The sequence below is a fragment of the Gymnodraco acuticeps genome, unplaced genomic scaffold (genome assembly GCF_902827175.1).
Source record: "Gymnodraco acuticeps unplaced genomic scaffold, fGymAcu1.1, whole genome shotgun sequence".
In the NCBI taxonomy this organism is placed as follows: Eukaryota; Metazoa; Chordata; class Actinopteri; order Perciformes; family Bathydraconidae; genus Gymnodraco; species Gymnodraco acuticeps.
The window spans coordinates 3,080,025-3,090,869 of NW_022989974.1; the positions used below are offsets into that span (position 1 = coordinate 3,080,025).

Below are 10,845 nucleotides of genomic sequence, written 5' to 3' on the forward strand. Positions count from 1 at the left end.
CTGGGGCAGCAGAGCAGTCTAATCTATGAGATAACTGACATGTCAAATTGAAACATCTATTCACCTCATGTCAATTGGTTCTAAATGAAGTGTTTTTCGTGAGCGAGATAACAGTATGAAATGCAGTTGATGTTATATGTGTTACACTGCTGAGAATTTTCTGGAAGAGCAGCTGTGCTTGGCTGCAGATTGGGGTTTACAATCCCATCAGTAACACAGACCACAAGGACTGGATGGAGCTAACAGGACCCTCAGGGACACACAGAGAGAGAGATGGATGGAGGTGGGGGGGCCTTTGGTCGCTGTCATCAGTCAGGCCACTGACGTCACCTTCTCACACAGAACAGTCTTATTGCTCATAATGAAACTATAGAAAAGACCAGTTTTACGATATAAAAAAAGATGGGGGCTCTTTTCAATAATAACAATTGGTAAAGGGCAGAAATGAACATCCCATCATTCAGTCTAGAATAAAGAGTTGTTTTATTTTGTTCTCAAATACTGTAATAGTATATTTATGATCGTTCACAATTATTATTTGTACCAAGCATAAACATATTTAACAAGAAATGTCAATCCTCACTTTGTATTTCTCATTGATTTCATAGACTACCAAGCCAGTATCATTTGTCTTTAGAAAGAGTGAAGCTGTGCCATGAAATCTCTTCAGCCTCTTGTTCCTGAGTCAAACAAGCAGACAAGACAGAGTGTGTTTTCCTGCTGACACCAAGTGGCCACAGCGTTAACTGCATGACTCCTCTGCTACTAAAACTGCAGATACATCACCTAGGAAATATGTTTTGCAAAACTAACAATAGAAAAGCACAACATCTATTTCTACAGGACAATTGCGCATGTTCTGAATGTGTTTTTGTATTGAATTGAAATGTTCTTCATTGTAATCCTTTTATTGGAACTGTTTATTGTTTTGTTTTTTCACTGGTATTTATATTTTTTGCTTTGCTTCTTCTATTTTAAACATTATATATCTTATGACTATTTGCTGTTTTTTTAAATGGAGCCTCCCAAGTATTTCACACAATTGAATTTGTATAAACTGAGTTACAAAAATAACCTTGAATCTGTTGTTATGGTAAGAAATTCCTCTCAATGTGACACAAAAGAAAATGAAATAATTATTTGTATTCACTGTAGTTTGTTTGTACAAAAGTATTCTTGGATCATTCTTTCTATGTACTAACGTGTCAGAATCAAAGCAGTCTTAACAATAGAACTGTTATCCCTTTGTTGTTAAATAGCCTTCTTAATATGGACAAAGGCATCTGATTGTCAACTGGTGTCGGTCCATCCAGATCCCCTAACATGGGCACTAACATGATTAGACATAAATAGCTTCTGTCTCATAGACTGTGTAACTAGACACTTATAGGGCAACCATGTGAATAGTTCACGTGCAGCAGACAAGATCCACTATAGAATACAAATTGCACTGATAAATCAATATTTAAGGTAGACAGTACTGTTTTACACACACACTTTGTGTTTTGGTAATACATCGGTGATGTTTCACGCCTCATTTGTTGGTTTATTTGCTGTGTGAACATCAGGGCAAGCTTGTGATCGGCCTTTAAAATCCAAAGAGCAGCAAGGAAAATCAGGAATGACAATGTTGTTTGCTTCTTAATAACAATTGTAGAAAAGCACCAACCTAAGTGCAGAAAAAAATTGTCGGCATCAAGTCAAACACTACCCAAGAGCCTTCACTATATTCTTAAAGCGAATATTATGAGAAATATATATAAGATTGTTCAAACAAAATGGAAAATTGACAGACGACTGCTCTGACAAATACAGATTTTTATTACGTGAGCGCACATTCCACACAAAGTTATCATGTAGAAATATGCAAAGGGGAGAGAGGAGGATTCAAAGTCCTGAGGGTATTTTAAATATAAATAAATGTACACAATGTACAGTATACAAACTGGATAGTACATTGCTGTTAAAGAATGAGTAGTCTAGTAAAACTATGTTGACTCATGGACAGGTTCTGCTTTGTGCACACACACATTTTCTGGCCAGCTAATTAAATATCAGCCTCTCAGTAAGAAGACCTGTAAACTGGCTTTGGCACTTCAGGGATAAGATTTAGTCTGAAACAAACACAAAGTTGATATTTCGAGTATGTGGCCTCTATAGAAAATATAAGTAATTTGGATACATTTACACAAATTCTGTATACATGGGCACCAAAAGTAGTTACAAACTGTATTTACAACGATGCAAGAGATGGTAGAAAAATACATAAACGTTTAGCTACAGTTTTCGACTGAATCTTGCAAAGTCGTTCCGTCGGTTCTATCGGCGGCTTCCAAATCAGCTTCCAGTTTTCCACAGATGACCGTGAGATATCCAAAAATAACATTCTGGATCTTCTCTTGTTATAAATTACTCCACTCCTTTCATGAATTCCAAGAACTCTGTCAAATTAAGGAAGACATGGTTAGAAAATGCAGATGAGTTTATCAAGCAAATGTGTTTTTCTGTATGTATTAGTGGAATGAGAAGAGAGCGTCTATCTCTTCTATTACTATGAGACATTTAAAACTCCTAACCGTCGTAGTCGATTTTGCCGTCGTTGTTCTTGTCCCCGTCCTTCATCAGCTCCTCGATGTCATCCTCAGTAATTGGCTCTCCTGTAGATTCCAGCATCATTGTCAGCTCGTCCAGGTCAATGTAACCATCTGCGTTTCTGTACAATCAAAGGAGTAAGATGTACTAATGCACATCACTTAACCTAAGTTAAGCTTCACAGATGGCAGTGGAGGAGTAGTGTTATTTGTGTGACATGTCACTGTTCATATCTTGCATTCAAGTGTTTGGAAACCATCATTGTGTGAGAAAAAAAGTGTGTTCTTTGATGCTCAGACGAGGTGTCTGGCTTACATAGAGTGGGTGTTTGAAATATTCTGTGCTGTCAAAAAGGATTACAGAGAAAACTGCATGCTGTACTCTGCAGAGCAACTTGGCATTTTGTCAGTACACATAATTGCACATGGAGAGCTAACTTTTCTGGAAACACTCCATGAAGAATCTGCTTACTGGTGTAAGATGATTTCCCCATGATAGCATCCTCTCGTTGTTTTTCTTTAATGGGACAAACTAGCAAGAGGGTTTAAACACACAACTCACTTGTCAAACATGCGAAACAGCTCTGCCAGTTCTTCTTCTGTCTTCCCTTTGCTGTCGTCCTTCATGCACCTCACCATCATGACCAGGAACTCATCAAAGTCCACCGTGCCGCTCGCTGGACACACAGGAAATACACTCCATCACATCCTCATAGTCCACCCTGGGTAGACTTTGGTCTCATGTAACAACCAGAATTCCAATGTTTTCCTTAGAGGCCCAATATATAAGCATACCAAGTAAACAGATATTTAAAACACAGAACTGGAACCTTCAACAACTCGTACATTCATTGTATGGTCTTTTAATATAAAGTATGAAGATTGTACCTTAACATTTATTTACAATTTGTTATATGGCACCATATGATACATAGATATGGTACTATATATATAACTGCAGTTAATATAGTCCAAAAACACATATTAGGCCTTTAAATGTCCCCTAATGTGGCCTGAGTTACACTATATTACAACATGACATACACATTGAAGCTTTACAAAGGAAATCTAAGATGCTATTCTTTTGGTTTGATCATCACAATGCATGGAACATTAAAGATGACTTGTGCATCATCCAACACACATTCCCTTTTAACTCGGTCTGACAGCTCTTGTTGCAGCAAGACACTCGACAATCATTTGACATTAGGTTCAGAGGGGTTGCACTGCACATGTCTGCACCACATGATTATGCCATGATTGACTTGCTAGTTGGTCCTTGGAGATGAAAAGGTCAACAACAATCAACCAATCATTTGGTATGTTGTACTTTAGCACAGCTGTGCTTTGATTTACCGTCTTCATCCACCTCGTCAATCATCTCCTGCAGCTCCTCTGGTGTAGGGTTCTGGCCTAGCATCCTCATCACCTTCCCTAGCTCCTTAGTGCTGATGCAACCGTCCTCTGCATCTTGCACGAAGATGTCGAAGGCGGCCTTGAACTCTGTAACAGCAGCACACAGGGAATTAACTAATAAACTAATACATATGGTGTGGTCCTGGATAGGGTGAGCCACACTTTGTGACTAGCGTTTAGTGTTGTACAAAATGTGCAGATAATTAAAATCATATACAGAGAAAAAAAACACGAGTTTCAGAAATAAAAACAGAGACTGAATACATGTGAACATTTTTAAGAATTTGTAATTTACGCACCATTCTTCTGTTCGTCTGTCAGCTGCTCAACCTGCAACAAGTCAAACGTTTAAATAGTTAATGCTTTAGTCACCTGATTATTGCCATTAGTGGGTATTTATCTTACATCATATTATATTTCTAATGCTAATTACGGAAATGAGTTAAGATATCTTCTCCTTATCTGTTCTGATAACTTTTCTATCAACAAAGGTAACATTCCCACACGCTGGGCCATCCTTGACAAAACACAGAACCTATACATCATGTGTGAGAGCCAGTTAGAGGAGGAGGTAAAAATAAACAGACAGGATCAGGAACCACCGATAAGGACACAATACACAGCGCTTCAAATTAGCATAGCTGTGGATCTGGCCCAACAATGGAAAAGTAATCCTGGCAAAGCTACCACGAATGAGAGAGAGAGACAGCTGCTTATATAAGAGTTATTGTCTGTCGTCCACTATAAATTAAACACAAACACATGCATACACACTTACTCACACACACAGCCGCACACACTCCTCTGGTATTGATGTATTAAAAGTCATCTAAACAAACACTAATGTACATTCCTGTGTGTGTTTTCACTGTCTCAGATGCACTGCTCATTTGGGATGTGAGTGGACGGGACAGCCGGTGGACCATCGTGGCGGAGGAGGACAGAGACAGCCACACAGCTTCGGGCTCACAGATAATGCTGGAATTCAGCCGTGGGGGGTTTATCTAAACCTGAAGCCCTTCTCTGGCACCACAGAACCAGGGATGTATGAGCAACTGGCCAAAATTAGCCATGTGAAGTGGGACTGCTCCATTTGAAGTCATGAATGAAGCAGCACAAAGTAGAGCGGGGTCCTGTCCTGTCAGTGACCTCCTGAGTGGCTCCTATCAACTCTGATAGGGCTGAAGTAGGAGAACATCTAGAGACGTATATGGTGTCAAAGGCTTTTTTGACCTCAGCTGGTGATGGGCGTGTTGTGCTGCGCATGCCGCATCAACAGGGATTTGTCAACCATTTAAGTAATGTCAAATGTCAGATAAACAAACTGATGCTGGACTTTGTTATACAACAAACTAACAAGTGCCCCAATGTCCCATATAACGACCAAAAAGTCCAGTCTTAACATTATAAATCACTGAGCGTGTGTCAAACTAATAATAAATGACAGGGATTATGGTTTGTTATCCAAAACAACATCACCTAGGGCTGTGCAATTAATCTCGCACAGCCCTAACATCACCCTCATACCAGATTTAGTACACAAACAGATTTTTGTTGAGCGTCCAACAAACTAAAATCATTTCATCGGAGCCAAGTGCAAACTTTGAGCATATGTACGAGTTGTGGGAAGACGTACCGCTGCCTTGTAGATGTCGTTCATGATGGAGGCTCGTCTGCTGCCTGTCCTGACGGCGTCCTGGCACAGAGGAAGGAGGTACTGTCCAGCTCAGGGCAGGACACTGGCCCCATCCTGGGAGGGTTTTATAGCCAGAGTCTGGCGCTGTCTGGTCCCTCCCCAGGCGGACCAGCCTTCCCTCTGTTTGTGCCTCGGCATGTGTCCACAAATGTGTGTTTGTGTATGTGTGTCATTTTGGCCAATCTGTCACAATCACCGGGCTCAGATATAAATGCGGCAGCTCTTAGGGGGCATACTTTGGAATGGAATGAATTGAGGGGGGCATGGTGAAGCCTAATCTCCAGAGAGGGGGCTATAGAGACACTCAACATTCCTCTAGACCTGGGACAGAGACGCAGAGGGCTCAGGAGGTTTGTGTGTGTGTGTGTGCGTGGGTATGTGTCTGTAGGGCAGGGGGTGGTGGAGGAGGTGAGAGGCTGGAGGCCAGGATGGGAGACACGCAGCCTTCAGCCAGCAGGCCATGAAGGGAGCAGAGAAAAGGAGGGCAGAACTGTGGAGTCAGAGCAGAAGAAGGTGTGAGTGTGTAATAACTGTGGCTCAGAAAGGTATGTGCACGTGTGTATGTGTAATATAGACTTTTTTCATGGCAGACATCTTGGCTCGTCATAGTAGGAAAAGCATTGGGGTAATTTTGATGATGGTTCCATTCCATGTAAGGCTCCTAGTAAGCCGTGACACTGCACAACACTGGGGCCTTAATCATGACACACCTACATACATTGCAGCCGTTGTTATTGTCATAGTTACACCTGTGGTTGTATTAATATGACATGTTGAAATGTCTGCTGTGAAATTGGAATATAAGGTGAGACAAATCACTTTTTCTGCAGCTCATTGAGTATTCTCATGTTGTTTGCTGTAGAGAAAGACACAAATATGAGATGTTAAACGATCCTTTTACCAACATGATGAAACATATTCATATTCTTTCACTTACAAGCTATCTCGAACCCAGAGCAAGCGAAACCAAACATACCCTTTACATACATTTCAAACCACAATATATATACCTGCGTTTATTTACATCCCATGTTCCTGAAATCATACACATTAGATGTCGCCTATGAAAAAGACAACTCAGGTAATTCCCACTCTACATGATTCATGAGGTTTTTCAATCTTAGCCTTCGTGTGCAACACAGATTCAGTCAGCAGAGGGTGCTGTTCACTATATATCGAGTAAATTAAATTGTTGCGCAAGCCTGCCTCAGGATATCCAATTTATCAACAGTGGGGTAGGTGAGAAATCTGGGTCAGACAAACCAAACACTTGCAGACACATTCAAATTGAATTGTACACAGTGCAAGACTTTGCAGCATTTTTTTCCATGTTCTTTTGAAACAAGGCCATCTCAATCACTTGACTGTGTGAATCACACACACGTTCACACACGTGCTCTCACAAAACACTCACTTAAGCACACAGGCACACACGCACACACGCACACACACACACAGCATGCTGTGGCAGGTAGTCTTAGTGACGAGTGATCATGCTGGTTTATAATGGGATGCTAATGGTGACTGGCACAGCTTACAAGCATCATACAGCTACTCAGAGAGAGCACTCACACTGAACAACATACATGTCCTTCTCTTACGAAGACACAGATCTCCTGACAAAGACCTCACATCAGTCACATGCAAAGGTGGAGCCTCCATGGAAATAGACCGGTGGTGAGGTGCAGAGGGGATGCGAGGGGGGGGCAAGAGGCAAAATGAGATTTTGTACTAGTTTTCGATGTGTGTTTTCGAAGTCATTCGTCACAATTTGTGCAATGAAAACATCCAGCACTGTGTACAGGATTGTGTACTTTGCTGTTGGATTTCAAAGCAGAAATTAACCGTCATCAATGGCACCGGCTCCATCAGCTGAAACCCAAAGCATACTGCCGAGTCTACATGGTCAGCCAGACGCATCAGTTTGGAGAACTGAGTGCAGTCTGGTGGGTGCCAGGAGTGATGAGCAGTTCTGCAGGGGGCACTATATTCTAATGTAAAGCTTCCATGAGCGTGCACACACATGCACTCAGCCACACACACACTGGAGTACCAAAAACTGGCACACACACCAAAGAAAGCATATTGAGTGCTGTTTCATTGGAGCTCTCCACCAATTTCCTCTTACAGAGGAAGGCTGACGAAAGAGCCAGCCATCTCCTCCACACAGCGCAATCAGACAGCGCATCTCAAATCCACAATTCACCGCACACCGCTTTTTGAGGGGTTGCCATAGAAACTCTGCTGGGTAGAAGCGGGCAGAAAATGAGAGGAGATGAGCGGGGCTATTTCCCCCTCCACCTCCCTCAGCCTTCCTGCCACCACATTTTGTCCTCAGAGTGACAGTATTATATTTCTGTTCCCTTAATCGCATACGTGCTCACATCAAATTTGCATGCATATATGGGGGTCACTATTAGGTTAATAAAAGCTATTTGTGCTTCAGAACCAAAATATAGTAAATCCACAAGTCCAAGTGATTACATTTCATGTATCAGGCTTGATACTGGAATAAACTGCTTTCATTTATTTTGTACGTGCATCCAACCAGGTTATGTGAAATGTTTTGAAGTTACACAAGCATGCACTTTGTGTTTATGAATTCTACTCAACATGATGATAGTTATCTGACTGGCTTGTTAACTGAAAAGCTTAATTCCCATCAACCAAAATCGTTTCCTGCACACAACATTATAGATGTGCGCAATATGTCGAATGCTTGAGGCTAACATCTCATGCTAGTACTGAATCAGCTGGACTACGTTTGTGAAGATCTACTACTATACACAGCATACATCATGTCAATTTCAATTCTCCTGTGATATAAGGATTGAGTTGACGTGCTGCTGAGCTTGAAGCATACGTAGGTCCTTCTCTCTCTCCTCCTCCATCGCTCTGCGTCCTCACCTCCTTGATTGCCAAAGGGAGGAGGGGAGCAGAGCCTGTCAGCCTTTCTTTCTCTCTATTCTTTCCTCCGTGCTTTCTCTATGCCTTTCTTCTTCCCTTTCTCAATCTCTTCTCCACTCTCTTCCTCCTTTCATTGATGACCAACCTGTCAGCAGCTCCTGTTGAGGCAGGCTGTGAATGATCTGCATGTGACTGAATGCTACACAGTGTTTTTTCTCCATGAAAGCATCTCTGCCGGTCCAGTGAGGGCTCCATCAGAGAAGCCCAATCTCTGATAAGCGACAACCCTTAACCCAAATTGAAGAGGGACAGAGTATTCTTGACCTTGCTTCACTGCGCTCAGTGGTTGCTTTCTGAAACTCTTTGCGCTGAGGCGCTTGGTGTTACGCAGTGTTCCTTACATGAGAGATCTAATGAGCCAGTGGCCACATTAGCTCCAGCGCCAATAGAGTCACGCACTGACTCTCTGCCAGGGGCCAGAGTTTTCCAGTCCACTGGACCACCAAGTCGCCTACCACCATTTCCACCCGAACCCAACTCCCCCCCTGCCCCTCCAACCTTTATAATAGTGTAGGAGACACCCAGAAAAGATTTATGGCAGAAGAAGTTGCCTTCAAGCAAGAGGGAAAATGTGTTTCTTCTATGTGGCAGCAAAAGGAGAAGTCAAGATTCTGTCTGAGATTCATCATCGAACACAATGTTGGAAAAAATGGAAATGTTTTGTGAAATTGGAAAACATTTTGTAAGGTTTCCTTCCAATACTGTATTTTCAACATGTCTGCAGTGTTTTGTAGTGTAAATGTCACATTCTTAATGCCAAAACATACAAATACAAATATCATCCTGGTGCCACTGGTCTGATGAGATAAAACAGTATTGATTTCTGATTAAGGTAAAAACCAAATGCAAATAATATATTCATAAACAAAGCACATAGCAGTAGCAGTAGCAGTTCAGAGCATCAGTGCACTACAAAAGCACATTAAGAAAAGTAAACCACAAGATGTAAATATTCGAAAACATGATCATCAAAAATGTATTTGATGGATAATAAATTGCCATAATAATATTTGTTATTTTAAAAGGAAAAGAGCAAGTACAATCATTTTATGCAATCACTTTATAAATAAAAGCTTTGACAATAATTGCCTGTCTTGGTAAATATTTTCCCTGCCAGCAGACACACACACACACACACACACACACACACACACACACACACACACACACACACACACACACACACACACACACACACACACACACTTTTGGATTTGTCTTCTCCTCTTCCCTTCAAATAGCAGCTCTCTGAAATGGAGTCGGCAGGCCCTCAGGGTTTCTGACAATGTTTCAGACATTCCTGAGTAAAATGAACAGCGGTATAACTTTGGCATAGCTACATTTAAAAAGTTTGCTCTTTCAAAAGTATATTGAGAGAAACTGGGTCACAATTACCACCAAAACCTTTTTCAACAGTTATAAAATATATTCAATTAAATGACAACATCAATATTGTAAATAGTCCTTTTTATGAAAAGAATCATTGAATGGTGCGTCCATGTGTATTAAGTACCCTGTTGAAAAATGCATGGTATGAGACCCCTTGCAAAGTTGTCGGACGTTTTAGCTTTATCAAAGAAAAAGTACTTTTGATGTTTGAATGTAACAATGAAGCTAACCTCAACAAGTATAATACAAAGTGTATCCTGGGTTACAATTATTGGATGAATTTCCATAACATTTTGTACAGATATCCATGTTTCTCCTAAGAGTGTATCCTATTGACGTTGAAGAACCTATCGTCAGGTTTCTATTGAGAGCTTGTTAGCATTTAACATTTAAGCATTGCTGTACATCCTCATAGAGCAGCTAGCCAGACTGTAGACTTGTGTTCTCATAAGAACAAGAATGCTGTATTTGTGTCCAGGTAGTTGCTTTTGGCCACTGTGCTCTATGTGTTGTGTGTCCAAGAGAAACTGTTTTAAAATGGCTCTGTACCTGGGAAACTGTCTGAACTCCCCAAGAGACTGTCACCAATAGAGCTGCACAATGCGAGATTCTGTGTCACAATACACCAATTTAAATCGGCCTAACACTCTGAAATGAAAATGCAGAAGAGAAAATGTGTACCATCCCAAACAATTAATTCATTTGGTTTTGGCTATTTGGTCTTACACGGACATTTAAGCTATAAAGGAAATCAGTATGAAGCGACCATGTTTATTGGTCTCCATA

The 10,845-nt window shown here is 41.1% G+C and overlaps 1 protein-coding gene across 1 annotated transcript; it reads right to left on the bottom strand.

Annotated features, from left to right (window-relative positions):
• Positions 1–1,798: 1,798 nt before the first annotated feature.
• Positions 1,799–6,103, bottom strand: tnnc1a (troponin C type 1a (slow)). The gene is made up of 6 exons (XM_034211080.1): positions 5,644–6,103; positions 4,307–4,337; positions 3,948–4,094; positions 3,154–3,268; positions 2,577–2,713; positions 1,799–2,441 (listed from the first exon to the last, which is right to left on the bottom strand). Exons 1-6 carry the CDS (start codon positions 5,665–5,667, stop codon positions 2,410–2,412), a joined length of 486 nt encoding a protein of 161 aa, XP_034066971.1. The 5' UTR covers positions 5,668–6,103; the 3' UTR covers positions 1,799–2,409.
• Between the last annotated feature and the right edge of the window lie 4,742 nt (positions 6,104–10,845).

What these genes read in the sequence shown, in the direction of transcription:
- tnnc1a (XM_034211080.1), bottom strand. Translation starts at nt 5,667, where the DNA reads ATGAACGACATCTACAAGGCAGCG. An exon ending in GACAGACGAACAGAAGAATG is followed by an intron (nt 4,095 to 4,306) that starts GTGCGTAAATTA and finishes CTGCTGTTACAG; the next exon opens with AGTTCAAGGCCGCCTTCGAC. An exon ending in CTGTTTCGCATGTTTGACAA is followed by an intron (nt 2,714 to 3,153) that starts GTGAGTTGTGTG and finishes TTGATTGTACAG; the next exon opens with AAACGCAGATGGTTACATTG.